General features: G+C 42.5%; 1 protein-coding gene across 1 annotated transcript in view; it reads right to left on the reverse strand.

Moving 5' to 3' along the window:
- The window catches only part of EP400 (E1A binding protein p400), a 174,108-nt gene that overhangs the window by 42,711 nt on the left and 115,137 nt on the right, over window positions 1-16,260 (reverse strand). The window contains 3 exon segments of the mRNA XM_044275617.1: window positions 11,058-11,227; window positions 12,697-12,899; window positions 13,024-13,292. Coding sequence (XP_044131552.1) covers window positions 11,058-11,227; window positions 12,697-12,899; window positions 13,024-13,292 — 642 coding nt within the window.

The raw sequence follows: 16,260 nt of genomic DNA on the forward strand, positions 1-16,260 counted from the left end.
TGTCAGTCTCCTTCGGACTGGGGCTCCATGCAAGATCTCACCTCGTGGGGACTGATGATAAGAAAGGTGAAGAATCAGCCCAGAACTACAAGGGAGGAGCTGGTCAATGACATAAAGAGAGATGAGACCACAGTTTCAAAGGTCACTGTCGGTAGAACACTATGCCGCCATGGTTTCAAATCATGCATTGTACGGAAGGTTACCCTGCTCAAGTCATCACATGTTTAGGCCCGTCTGAAGTTTGCCAATGACCAACTGGATGATCCAGAGGAGGCATGGGAGAAAGTCATGTGGTCAGATGAGACCAAAGTAGAACTTTTTGGTCTAAACTTCACTCGTCGTGTTTGGAGGAAAAAGAAGGATGAGTTGCATCCCAAGAACACCATCCCTACTGTGAAGCATGGGGGTGGTAACATCATGCTTTGGGGGTGCTTTTCTGCGAAGGGGACAGGACGACTGCACTGTATTAAGGAGAGGATGAATGAGGCCATTTATTGTGAGATTTTGAGCAACAACCTCCTTCCCCCAGTCAGAGCATTGAAGATGGGTCGTGGCTGGGTTTTCCAACATAACAACGACCCGAAGCACACAGCCAGGATTACCAAGGAGTGGCTCCGTAAGAAGCATATCAAGGTTCTGGAGTGTCCTAGCCAGTCTCCAGACCTAAATCCAATAGAACATCTTTGGAGGTAGCTGAAACTCCGTGTTGCTCAGCCACAGCCCCGAAACCTGACAGATCCAGAGATCTGTGTGGAGGAGTGGGCCAAAATCCCTGTTGCAGTGTGTGCAAACCTGGTCAAGAACTACAGTAAACAATTGACCTCTGAAATTGCAAACAAAGGCTTCTGTACCAAATATTAACACTGATTTTCTCAGGTGTTCAAATACTTATGTTCAGCAGTGCAAGACAAATAAATTCTTTAAAAAATCATACAATGTGATTTCCTAAATTTCAATTTTTTTATTCTGTCTCTCAGAGTGGGAATGCACTTACAATGTGAATTTCAGATGCCCCCATGATTTCGAAGTGGGAGAACTTGCAAAATCGCAGGGTGTTCAAATACTTCAGTTCCTCACTGTACATACAGGTGTGTTCAAAATAAAACAATAACTAACCTGATCAATCACTGTTTTTGTTAGAAATGATATTTCTACATGGCAAATAATTTACTAGCAGGTGTAGTAGAGTAATAGAAATCCAACAGACCCAACAGTCATGACATGCATGCTGTTGATTTTCTGTAATTCAATCAATCACTTATTGAAAAGGGGCATGTTCAAAATAATAGCAGTGTGCAGAGTGAGGTCATTCATTCTTTGAAAAACAGGTGGCAATTATTGCCTTTATTTAAGGAAGGAAGGCAGCAAATGTTGTAAATGCTGGTTACAGTGCATTTCTCTCTGAAATTCTGAGGAAAATGTGTCGTTCCAGACATTGTTCAGAAGAACAGTGTAACTTGATTAAAAAGTTGATTGGAGAGTGGAAAACATAAAAAAAGAGCAGAAAATGATAGGCTGCTCAGCTAAAATGATCGCAAATGCTTTAAAATGGCAACCAAAACCTGAAAGCCGTAGAAGAAAGCGAAAAACTACCATTCGAATGGATAGAAGAATAGCCAAAATGGCAAGGACAAAATGGCAAAAGACGTGCTGAAGAGGTTACAATTTGCCAAAGAGCACATTGACTGGCCTAAACAGAAATGGCACAACATTGTGTCGACTGATAAAAGTAAGATTGTTCTTTTTGGGTCTAGTGGCCGGAGATAGTTTGCCAGACGACCCCCAAACACTGAATTCAAGCTACAGTAAACTGTGAAGACAGTGAAGCATGTTGGTGCAAACATCATAATATGGGGATGTTTCTCATATTACGGTGTTGGGCCTATTTATCGCATACCAGGGATCATGGATCAGTTTGAATACAAACCGGATTCCAAAAAAGTTGGGACACTATACAAATCGTGAATAAAAACTGAATGCAATGATGTGGAGGTGCCAACTTCTAATATTTTATTCAGAATAGAACATAAATCACGGAACAAAAGTTTAAACTGAGAAAATGTACCATTTTAAGGGAAAAATATGTTAAATCAGAATTTCATGGTGTTAATCCCCAAAAAGTTGAGACAAGGCCATTTTCACCACTGTGTGGCATCTCCCCTTCTTCTTACAACACTCAACAGATGTCTGGGGACCGAGGAACCAGTTTCTCAAGTTTAGAAATAGGAATGCTCTCCCATTCTTGTCTAATACAGGCCTCTAACTGTTCAATCGTCTTGGGCCTTCTTTGTTGCACCTTCCTCTTTATGAGGCGCCAAATGTTCTCTATAGGTGAAAGATCTGGACTGCAGACTGGCCATTTCAGTACCCGGATCCTTCTCCTACGCAGCCATGATGTTGTGATTGATGTAGAATGTGGTCTGGCATTATCTTGTTGAAAAATGCAGGGTCTTCCCTGAAAGAGATGACGTCTGGATGGGAGCAGATGTTGTTCTAGAACCTGAATATATTTTTCTGCATTGATGGTGCCTTTCCAGACATGCAAGCTGCCCATGCCACACGCACTCATGCAACCCCATACCATCAGAGATGCAGGCTTCTGAACTGAGCGTTGATAACAACTTGGGTTGTCCTTGTCCTCTTTGGTCCGGATGACATGGCGTCCCAGATTTCCAAAAAGAACTTTGAATCGTGACTCGTCTGACCACAGAACAGTCTTCCATTTTGCCACACTCCATTTTAAATGATCCCTGGCCGAGTGAAAACGCCTGAGCTTGTGGATCTTGCTTAGAAATGGCTTCTTCTTTGCACTGTAGAGTTTCAGCTGGCAACGGCGGATGGCATGGTGGATTGTGTTCACTGACAATGGTTTCTGGAAGTATTCCTGAGCCCATTCTGTGATTTCCTTTACAGTAGCATTCCTGTTTGTGGTGCAGTGTCGTTTAAGGGCCCGGAGATCACGGGCATCGAGTATGGTTTTACGGCCTTGACCCTTACGCACAGAGATTGTTTCAGATTCTCTGAATCTTCGGATGATGTTATGCACAGTTGATGATGATAGATGCAAAGTCTTTGCAATTTTTCGCTGGGTAACACCTTTCTGATATTGCTCCACTATCTTTCTGCGCAACATTGTGGGAATTGGTGATCCTCTACCCATCTTGGCTTCCGAGAGACACTGCCACTCTGAGAAGCTCTTTTTATACCCAATCATGTTGCCAATTGACCTAATTAGTGTTAATTGGTCTTCCAGCTCTTCGTTATGCTCAAATTTACTTTTTTCAGCCTCTTATTGCTACTTGTCCCAACTTTTTGGGGATTTGTTGACACCGTGAAAATTTGAATCAACGTATTTTTCCTTTAAAATGATACATTTACTCGGATTAAACGTTTGATCTGTCATCTACGTTCTATTACAAATAAAATATTGACATTTGCCATCTCCACATCATTGCATTCAGTTTTTATTCACAATTTGTTTAGTGTCCCAACTTTTTGGGAATCCGGTTTGTATATCAGAATACTTGAAGAGGTCATGCTGCCTTATGCTGAAGAGGAAATGCCCTTGAAATGGGTGTTCCAACAAGACAACAACCCCAAACACACCAGCAAACGTGCAACATCTTGGTTCCAGACCAACAAGATTGACGTTATGGAGTGGTCAGCCCAATCCCTGGATCCTAATCCAATAGAAAACTTGTGGGGTGACATCAAAAATGCAGTTTCTGAGTCAAAACCATGAAATAGAGAAGAACTGTGGAATGTAGTCCAATCATCCTGGGCTGGAATACCTGTTCACAGGTGCCAGAAGTTGGTTGACTCCATGCAGCACAGATGTACAGCAGTTCTCAGAAACAGTGGTTATACAACTAAATTAGTAGTTAATCATTAGTTAAATGATTCAAAGGAAAGCAAAATCTTCAAACATTTTTCAGTTTATATAGTGAATGTTTGAGTTTGTAAAGAATACAGACACTGCTATTTTTTTGAACAGTCTAATATTCACTTTTCTTAATATTTTTTTTTTACAGGAACAACACAAATTTGATATATTTTTCTTCATGTTTTGATTTAGAATAGAATGTGTAGTGTTCCCAATGCATTTGTATGTATGGAAATAGAAGCTATTAGAATAATTTTGAGCTTTATTCACTTTATTAACCGCCTCCGGACCGCCTAACGCAGATGTGCGGTCTGGAGGCGGCAGCGCTGCGCACAGTCACGCATATACGCGTCATCTCGCGTGAACTGCATGCGCAGTTCGGGCCGGCATTTCGTCGAGGGGAGTCGCGTCATCAGCTTGCCAGCCAATGACCGCGGCTGGCAAGCTGATGATTTTTAAAAAAAACAATCAGAGTGCCAGATAACAGATCATATTAGTAAATATGATCTGTTATATGGCTGGCCTGCTCCTCTGCTGGTTCTTTTAGTCGGTTGGATCCAGCAGAGGAGCAGGCTACACAGTGAGTACACCAACACTACATACTAGCCCCAGATCACCCCCCTGAACCCCAATTAACCCTTTGATCACCCCTTTGATCGCCCCTGTCAATCACTAGTGAAAGGAAAAAAGTGATCAGTGTAAACTGTCACTTTTTTTTTTCACTGGTATTGACTGTTAGGTTTTAGGTATAGTTTAGGCCCCTTGGTTAGGTAGTTTAGGGATCGGTTAGCGCCCAGCCCACTGCACCGCAGTCCGTTATTCGCTGATTAGCGTATCGCTAATCAGCATTTGTACTTTTATAGTATCTGGAAGTGATCAAAACTGATCACTGTCAGATCTATAATTGTATTAGTGTCACTTTAGTTCGCCCTCCACCCAAAACGCAGTGTTTGCCCGATCAGGCCTGATCGGTCGCCCACACGTGCGTTCGCCCACACCCGCCCCACCGCAGTGACAAAGAAAATTTTTTTTTTGATCACTGCACATTCACTTTACACGCACTGCGGCGATAAAAAAATCTGTTTTGATATTTTTTATCAACCGCAGCGGCCTCCGGTACTTCGCTAGCCTCCCCTTTGTAAGACAGGCTTGCTTTTTTTTCTTGGGTAGTCTCAGGGAATACCCCTAAATTTAGTTGCCCAAATGTCAAACAGGGGGTATTCTTCTGAAGAGGCCTACAGGCTTCTGACTCAGTCGGATGAGGAATGGGAACCCTCATCTGATGAATCTAGCGGGTCAGAATACGAACCTGTAGAAAGTAGTGGCTCTCTGACCCAAAGTTCGGACGAGGAGGCTGAGGTCCCTGATAGCACTAGGCGTACCCGGCCCCGTGTCGCTAGACCACAGGTTGCGCAGGATCCGCTTCAAGAGCAGCAGAGTGGGGCTGCTGCTGTCGGATTACGTGGTGAGGCATACACCAGCAGCGCAGCCCTCCCTGAACCTAGTACCAGTACTGCCGTAGAACATGGTGAAGTAGCGAGCACCAGAAGGGCAGTTGAAGCTGGTACGGTGGCACGTGCAGTAGTGACCCCGTCGCAGCCACCGCAAAGACGTGCCCGTAGAGCCCCTAGAATCCCTGAGGTGCTGGCAAACCTCTGATTGGCAGTCCCCAACTTCAGCCGCACCTGTAGTTTTCCCTTTCACTGCCCAGTCTGGAGTTCAGGTTGAGACAGCTCAGATCGGTTCAGCCCTGGGATTTTTTGAGCTGTTCTTGACTGCGGAGCTCTTAGACTTAGTTGTGGCCGAAACAAACAGGTTAGCCACACAATTTATAACCGCTAACCCGGGAAGCTTTTATGCCCAGCCTTTCCGGTGGAAACCAGTCCAAGTTTCCGAAATTAAAACTTTTCTGGGCCTTCTCCTCAACATGGGTCTAACTAAAAAGCATGAATTGCGGTCATATTGGTCCACGAACCCAATTCATCACATGCCCATGTTCTCTGCTGCTATGTCCAGGGCACGTTTTGAGGCCATCATGCGTTTCCTGCACTTTAGCGACAACACCGTCTCCCGTCCCAGAGGCCACCCTGCTTTTGACCGGCTCCACAAAATTCGGCCCCTCATAGACCATTTCAACCTGAAATTTGCAGATTTGTATACCCCAGAGCAAAACATCTGCGTAGACGAGTCCCTGATACATTTTACCGGGCGCCTTGGCTTCAAACAATACATCCCAAGCAAGCGCGCCCGGTATGGAGTCAAATTGTATAAGCTCTGTGAAAGGGCCACAGGCTATACCCACAAATTTCGGATCTATGAGGGAAAAGATCAGACCCTGGAGCCGGTCGGTTGCCCTGACTACCTGGGGAGCAGTGGGAAGACAGTTTGGGACTTGGTGTCACCCTTATTCGGCAAGGGGTACCATCTTTATGTGGACAATTTTTACACAAGTGTGGCCCTCTTTAGGCATTTGTTTCTAGAACGGATTGGCGCCTGTGGCACCGCGCGAACTAGTCGCGCGGGCTTCCCCCAACGGCTCGTTACCACCCGTCTTGCAAGGGGGCAGAGGGCCGCACTGTGTAACGAAGAACTGCTCGCGGTGAAATGGAGAGACAAGCGTGACGTTTACATGCTCTCCTCCATTCACGCAGACACGACAATACAAATTGAGCGAGCAACCCGTGTCATTGAAAAGCCCCTCTCAGTCCACGACTATAATTTGCTCATGGGAGGGGTGGACTTCAATGACCAGATGTCTCCGTATTTAGTTTCCCGCAGAACCAGACGCTGGTATAAGAAGGTGTCTGTATATTTGATTCAATTGGCTGCATATAATAGTTTTGTTCTCTACAGTAAGGCTGGGAGAACTGGATCCTTCCTCAAATTTCAGGAAGAGATCATCGAGAACCTCCTGTACCCAGGAGGTTCCGTGGCCCCATCCACCAGTGTAGTTAGCCGTCTACACGAGCGACATTTCCCCAATGTCGTTCCTGGTACCTCAACCCAACAGTTACCCTGAAAAAGATGTCGTGTCTGTAGCAGGAGTGGAATAAGGCGTGACACCCGCTATTTCTGTCCTGACTGTCCTGACCACCCTGCCCTATGCTTTGGAGAGTGTTTCCGGAAGTACCACTCACAGGTACACTATTAGCATAGGAATCATCTCACCAGGACAGGCACACAGGGCTATTAGGGCCCATTCACTCACACAGCTGCTGCAAACCTCTCCTTTCACCTGGGACAAAGTGCATAACGCACTTCGCCACACTTTGAGGCATACGAGCTGAGGAGGAGGCGGCGCTCCTATGCTTTGGCAAACACTTTGTATATTAAAAAAATATATAAAAATCCCGGCAATGATTTATTCATCCACATCGATTGATGTGAATGGAGAAATCTGGTTTGCCAGGGTATACGAGCTAAGTGGGTATGGATGTTGGGCGGAGCTCATATGTCCTGGCAGACGCCTTTCCCCTCCTTTTTTTTTTTTGGCAGAGATTTTTTCATCCACATTGATCGATGCGAATGAAGAAATCTGTGCCGTTCATTTTTTTCTTTCAGCCCAGAGGCTGAACGGAAAAAAAAATCTTTTCCTTTTCCTTTTACCTGTATGCTCAATATAAGGAGAATCGCAGAAACTCCTAATGCTGGCCATACATGTAATGATTGCGGAGACCCTCAAATGCAAGAGCAGTACAAACACCCCACAACTGACCCCATTTTGGAAAGAAGACACCCCAAGGTATTCACTGAGGAGCATATTGAGTCCATGAAAGATTTACATTTTTGTCCTAAGTTAGCGGAAAGTGAGACTTTGTGAGGAAAAAACTAACAAAAAAATCAATTTCCGCTAACTTATGCCCAAAAAAAAAAAAAAAATTTCTATGAACTTGCCAGGCCCCTCATTGAATACCTTGGGGTGTCTTCTTTCCAAAGTGGGGTCACATGTGGGGTATTTATACTGCCCTGGCTTTTTAGGGGCCCTAAAGCGTGAGAAGAAGTCTGGGATCCAAATGTCTAAAAATGCCCTCCTAAAAGGAATTTGGGCACCTTTGCGCATCTAGGCTGCAAAAAAGTGTGACACATCTGGTATCGCCGTACTCAGGAGAAGTTGGGGAATGTGTTTTGGGGTGTCATTTTACATATACCCATGCTGGGTGAGATAAATATCTTGGTCAAATGCCAACTTTGTATAACAAAATTGGAAAAGTTGTCTTTTGCCAAGATATTTCTCTCACCCAGCATGGGTATATGTAAAATGACACCCCAAAACACATTCCCCAACTTCTCCTGAGTACGGCGATACCAGATGTGTCACACTTTTTTGCAGCCTAGGTGGGCAAAGGCGCACACATTCCAAAGTGCACCTTTCGGATTTCACCGGTCATTTTTTACAGATTTTGATTGCAAACTAATTCTCACACATATGGGCCCCTAAATTGCCAGGGCAGTATAACTACGCCACAAGTGACCCCATTTTGGGAAGAAGACACCCCAAGGTATTCCGTGAGGGGCATGGCGAGTTCCTAGAATTTTTTATTTTTTGTCGCAAGTTAGTGGAATATGAGACTTTGTAAGGAAAAAATAAAAAAAATAAAAAATCAACATTTTCCGCTAACTTGTGACAAAAAATAAAAAATTCTAGGAACTCGCCGTGCCCCTCACGGAATACCTTGGGGTGTCTTCTTTCCAAAATGGGGTCACTTGTGAGGTAGTTATACTGCCCTGGAAATTTAGGGGCCCAAATGTGTGAGAAGTACTTTGCAATCAAAATGTGTAAAAAATGGCCTGCGAAATCCGAAAGGTGCACTTTGGAATATGTGCCCCTTTGCCCACCTTGGCAGCAAAAAAGTGTGACACATCTGGTATCGCCGTACTCAGGAGAAGTTGGGGAATGTGTTTTGGGGTGTCATTTTACATATACCCATGCTGGGTGAGAAAAATATCTTGGTCAAATGCCAACTTTGTATAAAAAAAATGGAAAAGTTGTCTTTTGCCAAGATATTTCTCTCACCCAGCATGGTTATATGTAAAATGACACCCCAAAACACATTCCCCAACTTCTCCTGAGTACGGCGATACCAGATGTGTGACACTTTTTTGCAGCCTAGGTGGGCAAAGGGACCCACATTCCAAAGTGCACCTTTCGGATTTCACCGGTCATTTTTTACAGATTTTGATTGCAAAGTACTTCTCACACATTTGGGCCCCTAAATTGCCAGGGCAGTATAACTACGCCACAAGTGACCCCGTTTTGGAAAGAAGACACCCAAAGGTATTCCGTGAGGGGCATGGCGAGTTCCTAGAATTTTTTATTTTTTGTCGCAAGTTAGTGGAATATGAGACTTTGTAAGGAAAAAAGAGAAGAAAAAAAATCATCATTTTCCGCTAACTTGTGACAAAAAAAAAAAAATTCGAGGAACTCGCCGTGCCCCTCAAGGAATACCTTGGGGTGTCTTCTTTCCAAAATGGGGTCACTTGTGGCGTAGTTATACTGCCCTGGCAATTTAGGGGCCCATATGTGTGAGAAGTACTTTGCAATCAAAATGTGTAAAAAATGGCCTGCGAAATCCGAAAGGTGCACTTTGGAATATGTGCCCCTTTGCCCACCTTGGCAGCAAAAAAGTGTCACACATCTGGTATCGCCGTAATCAGGAGAAGTTGGGGAATGTGTTTTGGGGTGTCATTTTACATATACCCATGCTGGGTGAGAAAAATATCTTGGTCAAATGCCAACTTTGTATAAATGTGCCCCTTTGCCCACCTTGGCAGCAAAAAAGTGTCACACATCTGGTATCGCCGTAATCAGGAGAAGTTGGGGAATGTGTTTTGGGGTGTCATTTTACATATACCCATGCTGGGTGAGAAAAATATCTTGGTCAAATGCCAACTTTGTATAAAAAAAAATGGGAAAAGTTATCTTTTGCCAAGATATTTCTCTCACCCAGCATGGTTATATGTAAAATGACACCCCAAAACACATTCCCCAACTTCTCCTGAGTACGGCGATACCACATGTGTGACACTTTTTTGCAGCCAAGGTGGGCAAAGGGACCCACATTCCAAAGTGCACCTTTCGGATTTCACCGGTCATTTTTTACAGATTTTGATTGCAAAGTACTTCTCACACATTTGGGCCCCTAAATTGCCAGGGCAGTATAACTACGCCACAAGTGACCCCATTTTGGAAAGAAGATACCCCAAGGTATTCTGTGAGGGGCATGGCGAGTTCCTAGAGTTTTTTATTTTTTGTCGCAAGTTAGTGGAATATGAGACTTTGTAAGAAAAAAAATAATAATAATAATAATCATCATTTTCCGCTAACTTGTGACAAAAAATAAAAAGTTCTATGAACTCACTATGCCCATCAGCGAATACCTTAGGGTGTCTACTTTCCGAAATGGGGTCATTTGTGGGGTTTTTCTACTGTTTGGGCATTGTAGAACCTCAGGAAACATGACAGGTGCTCAGAGCTGCTTCAAAAAGCGGAAATTCAAATTTTTGTACCATAGTTTGTAAACGCTATAACTTTTACCCAAACCATTTTTTTTTTATCAAAGACATGTAGAACTATAAATTTAGTGAAAAATTTATATATGGATGTCGGTTTTTTTGCAAAATTTTACAGCTGAAAGTGAAAAATGTCATTTTTTTGCAAAAAAATCGTTACATTTTGATTAATAACAAAAAAAGTAAAAATGTCAGCAGCAATAAAATACCACCAAATGAAAGCTCTATTAGTGAGAAGAAAAGGAGGTAAAATTCATTTGGGTGGTAAGTTGCATGACCGAGCGATAAACGGTGAAAGTAGTGTAGTGCAGAAGTGTAAAAAGTGGCCTGGTCATAAAGGGGGTTTCAGCTAGCGGGGTTGAAGTGGTTAAACACACTGCTATTATTTTGAACACAACTGTACATGTAGGCTGGCTCAGAAATGAATCAGTTATTTGCAGTTAGATAGGTCCATTGCTACAACTGAAAAATTGGCCTGGTAAAAAAGGGGAATAAACATTCCAGTAATGAAGCAGTTAAATTTATACACATGTTGTGTAATGATATGATATATTACAGTAATTGTACAATAAATTGTAAAAATGTTTTTTGCTGGTTGTGTATATTAAATTATAAATAAAACCTTATCCCTAAAACCTTAACCCTGAAAAAAGATTCTACATACACGGCACTGTTCATAGTTTGCAAACTCATCGATCCTTAAGAAAGTGAAATGGTTGATGTCCAGAAAGGTCTCCAAGATGTCTAGCATTAGCAGCATCTGAGAGAAGATCAAAACACGTCGACCCTCAGACTTCAACTTTTGGAGAAGTATGGACAATGCTTCAAGCTTTCCTGTGTGCAAAAAAAAAAAAAAAAAAAAAAGTCAATATAAATGGCCATCTCTTCCAAATTAAAAAAATAGTGGAGGATGATTTGTTCACAGCAATAATGAAAAGAAACAAAATAAAAAGTAATGTCCTAACAGAACTAAAATTGCAAAGGAACTTTAGTGTGCAGAAAGAAACCAAGGACTACAAGTGTATTTCTGCCTGGTAGGACCACGCAAGAGGTAGACAGAAGTAGAAGCTGTCTTGAAGACAAATAGACAGATATCAGAATAAACAGTTTTGGTTTGAAGTTTTAGCTGAAACAACCTGAATCAGAAGGAGTTATTTATCGTTTTCATTAGCCTGCCCAGCTCTGTGCTCCACCTTTGCTTTGATGCTGCCAGGGCTTTCAATGGCTGAGATTACCATGTAAAAGACTACAGTTTTGATTATTTATTTACAGCTGTCTGCATGCCCTTCAATTACATTATGTAAGGTAGTACTGTAATTAGTCAGTGTTTACAGATAACACAGATCTGCTACGTCTTGAACTTCGTCAAGAAATTTGATTCCTTATGAATTACTTTGTCACAAATCGGTTTTCATCGTATGGAGAGGGCACAATGATGGGGAACAGTGATCATGCCACCACCGTCATTTAACCCCTAAGATGCCGTGTTCAATGCTGATTGCAGCATCTGAGACTCACATTCAGGTGCTCAGGGGGTTAATCCAGGGTTAAAAAAATAAATAATTATACTCCCCTCATCCACTTGCTCGTGGAGAGGCCGTCCACTTTCATCTTGATTGAAGAAAATCTGCCAAAGGACCTGCAGTGAGGGTGATGACGTCGCCGTGTGATCATGCTGGCCGCGTGGCCAACATGATCACATGGTGACGTTTCTTCATGCTTGCCGCAAGTCCTTTGGCAGGTTGAGGTGAGTATAATTCTTTTACTTTCAGCCATTTTAGGGAAAATCGATTTGTTAACACGAAGCACAAGGAAATTCGGCTTTGCGGCGAGTTGAATTTTTCCTAAACTTCGGATCTAATTCCGCTTCGTATGCTTCGATTCGCTCAACACTGGTTACTAGACACTGCACATCTGCAACCCAGCAAATGAAACAAGACCCTTCCAGGGACAGGGAAGGGAAAGGGCAAGGGACCACTGGACATAGAAGACGTGTGATGACCTATACTACACGGAGGGAGGGGAGAGAATCATGTATAATCAGCAGTGGATGTCACACAAGCGGGATATAATCACAAGGAGCATGCTCATAAGACTGTATGTGTAAGGCAGTTACAGAGGCCTTTGAGCGACAGACAACACATTGCTAATTCATATTACATGTAAATAATTTGCACATAATGTTTAAAAATGGGAAAAACTCCTTTAGGCCATCAGAATTATTAACAATTTAACTTGTGATCTGAATACTGTCAATATGACATTTTGGCTTACACTTTGACCCTTCACAGCATGCAACCAACCTGAATCACACTGGATGAGCCGCAAGTCAGGCGTCTGCACACAATTAGGAGATGTTCGTTCTCGCAAGCACTGCAAGTACGGTGCTGCTTGCTCCTTCAAACTGTGACTTAACATCTTCATGTTGTGAATATATAATGGTGGAGGATGTGGTACTGTCAAAACTGGAGGTGGTGCAACAACGGCAGGCACCACACACAATGCACTAATAGAACAAGAAGATGTTAAAAAGCTATAAGACATTTCAGGTTTCTCACATACTACCAGCATAAACACAGTACATACATAGACAAGCAAGAAGGTGTGTGATCGTAAAACATACTACTTACCTTCTTGCAAGGGGTTCCAGCATTGCCTTCTGCTGCTCTGTGGATAGAATGAGTTTCCTCAGAGGGTCCCTAGATAGAAGACAGTTCACAGATCCTATCCATCCCCACTGTGTTTCTTTCGCAGGTGGATGAAATCTAGGAGACTGCATTTGACAAAGGGATAAGAGGTCACTCCCATAAATGGGAGCCTGTGCACAGCGCCGTTCATTACAGGTAAACAGTCGTTCCAGGTGATCTCTTAATATGCGCTGCTTTTCTTCTGCCAAATCCTGTATTAAACAAAAATAATGTACTGACAGTAAGTCACCTTGCAATCATTTACATTCCATATTAATGGTAACATAACTATTACATGTTTTATATTTGTTTTTATTTCTTAACTATTTTACACCAAAGAAAACAAAAGTCAAACAAGTAAGGATTGGTATGCAAACCCTTCAAATACAGAAATCACGTACATTATAGAGAAAACGTACATGCTCAGCTTCAGTACAAGCAAAGCAGGATAATATACTTTGTAAAAAACGAAATAATGATCCCTCAGTGACCATATAACCCCAGCCTGAAGCCACCATTTGCCCAGTCCTTTCTCTCTCTCTCTGCCCAGGCTACCTTTAAGCTATTCTAACAAGTAACATGTGGTAAGTCTAAATGGTTGCATAACCTGTACAGTTTCTCTATTTCGTCTTTTTTACATTTAGTTAAATTGCGGCCTAAAATAAAAAAAATTAAGCTTTCCCCCATCTGCACTCAATACCCCATAATGAGAAAGTGAAAACAGAATTTTGATATTTTTGCAAATTTATTAAAAAGGAAATGCTAAAATTTCACATGGACATGAGTATTCAGACCCTTACACTTGAAATTAGGTCTGGGATCTTCCATTTCTGTTGATCATCTTTGAGATGTTTCTATACCTTGATTGGAGTCCACATGTAGTAAAGTCAGTTGATTGGACATGTGTTGGAAAGACACACCCGTTTATATAATGTCTCGGAGCTGATAATGCATATCAGAGTAAAAAACAAGCAATGAGGAGGAAAGAACTGTCTGTAGAGCCTAGAGACATGATCTTGTGGAGGCACAGGACTGGAGAAGGATACAAAAAATGTTTTTGCTGCACTGAAAGTTCCCAAGAGCACAGTGGCCTCCATAATTCTTAAAAGGAGTTTGGAGCAACCAGGACTTTTCCTAGAGCTGGCTGATCCATCAAACTAAGTAATCAGGGGAGAAGGGCCTTGGTAAGAGAAGTGACCAAGAACCCAATAGTCACTCTGGCTGAGCTCCAAAGATCCTGAGTGCTGATTCGAGAAACTTCCAGAAGGTCAACCATCACTGCAGCACTCCACCAATCTGGGCTTTATGGCAGAGTGGCCAGAAAAAAACCTCTCCTCAGTAAAAGACACATGAAAGTTTTAAAAAAAACACCTAAAAGACTCTCAGACTGTGAGAAACAAGATTCTCTGGTCTGATGAAACCCAGATTTAACTTTTTGGCTTCAATTCTAAGCGTCATGTTTTGGAGGAAACCAGGGTCTGCCCAATATCCTCACTACAATAAAGCATGGTGGTGACAGTATCATACTGTGTTTGAGCAGCTGCAACAGGGAGACTAGTCATAGTTGAGGGAAAGCTGAATGAAGCAAAGTACAGACATATTCTTAGACTGGGCCGAAGGTTCTCCGTCCAAGACAATGACTCTAAGCGCACAGCCAAGACAACACAGTAGTGGCTTAGAAACAACTCTGTGAACATCTTTTGACTGGCCAACCAGAGCTCTGGATTGAAGCCAATCAAACATCTCTGGAGAGATCTGAAAATGGCTGTCCACCAATGGTCCCCATCCAACCTGACAGAGCTTGAGAGGATCTGCATAGCAGAATGGCAGAAAATCAAGCAGGTGTGCAAACCTTGTGGCATCATACCCAAGACTGGAGGTTGCCACTTCAAATAAGTACTGAGTAAAGGGTCTGAATGTCAAAGATGTTAGTTTTTCCTTTTCAATAAATTAGCAAAGATTTCAAACATTTTGTTTTCATTTTCTCAATGTGGGGTTTTGAGTAAAGATTGATGGCAAAAAATGAAAACTTTTTTATTTCCGCACAAGGCCGCAACATAACAAAATGTTAAAAAAGTGAAAGGGTCTGAAGATGTTCCGAATGCATTGTACGTTTTCTCCCTTTTCTAAAGAATTTGCTAGGAAATTAGCTTTTATTACACTCTGTCTTAATCCGTTCTCAGGAGAGTCGGCACAGTTAGTTTAATACAACATTGTAGCAAACAACACTTGACCACCAATTCAATCATGTGACACACAGGGAGTAATCTCCAACTTGAGCTCCTAAAGAAATGAAAAAGGTGGTATAAAGAACAGGAAAGAAATCTCTTTTCCCCACATTGTCTTGATTATTTTTCTGATCTCACCCCCAAAAAATCTATATCTGAATACAGTTCCACATACCATCTAGAAGATCCTTCCTGTCTTCCTGACACATTGGGCATGCAATGTTTTTCTTTTCTTTTTTGGTCTGGCAGAATGCCAGCATTCATGCCGGAAATCCGAAGGACCCAATTGTAGTGCAAGGGATCCAGTGGGCCCCGGCTATGCAGAATATGGCAATTCCAGTAGTCTGTTCCCCTGCCGGAACAGAATAGTTGAATGCCCGCGGCAGTCATGGACTCACCCTTAAACCTCTTTCACAAGAGCGAGTTTTCCCACGTGGGTGCGATTCGTGACATGAATGCATAGCACGCGCACTGAATACTGGCCCATTCATTTCAATGGGTCTGTGCACATGAACGTTGTTTTTCATGCATCATTTCTGCGTTGCGTTTGAATCATAGCATGTTCTATATTCTGTTAGTTTTTTATGCAGCCCTGGCCCCATAGAAGTGAATGGGGCTTCAGTGAAAAACCCATTGCATCAGGTTTTTTTCATATGCGTGAAAAACACATCAAAACTGATTGCACCCGGGTGGAAAAAACTTAAACATTGAACGCAACTGCAGAAAAAACTGACTGAACTTGCTTGGGAAATGGTGCGAGTTGGACTGAACGCCCCCTGAACGCATCCTGACACAATCCATATCGATCATGTGAAAGAGGCCTTCATTTCCGACCACAGTTTCTGTTTTGGTCATATACAACTAGTACAGAACAAAACACTAATAGAATCTACTTAACTGCAAATTATAAGTATACAAGCAATAATTCACTTTTCCATTGTCAAAGATGTTG

Source organism: Bufo gargarizans, chromosome 1 (assembly GCF_014858855.1).
Source record: "Bufo gargarizans isolate SCDJY-AF-19 chromosome 1, ASM1485885v1, whole genome shotgun sequence".
In the NCBI taxonomy this organism is placed as follows: Eukaryota; Metazoa; Chordata; class Amphibia; order Anura; family Bufonidae; genus Bufo; species Bufo gargarizans.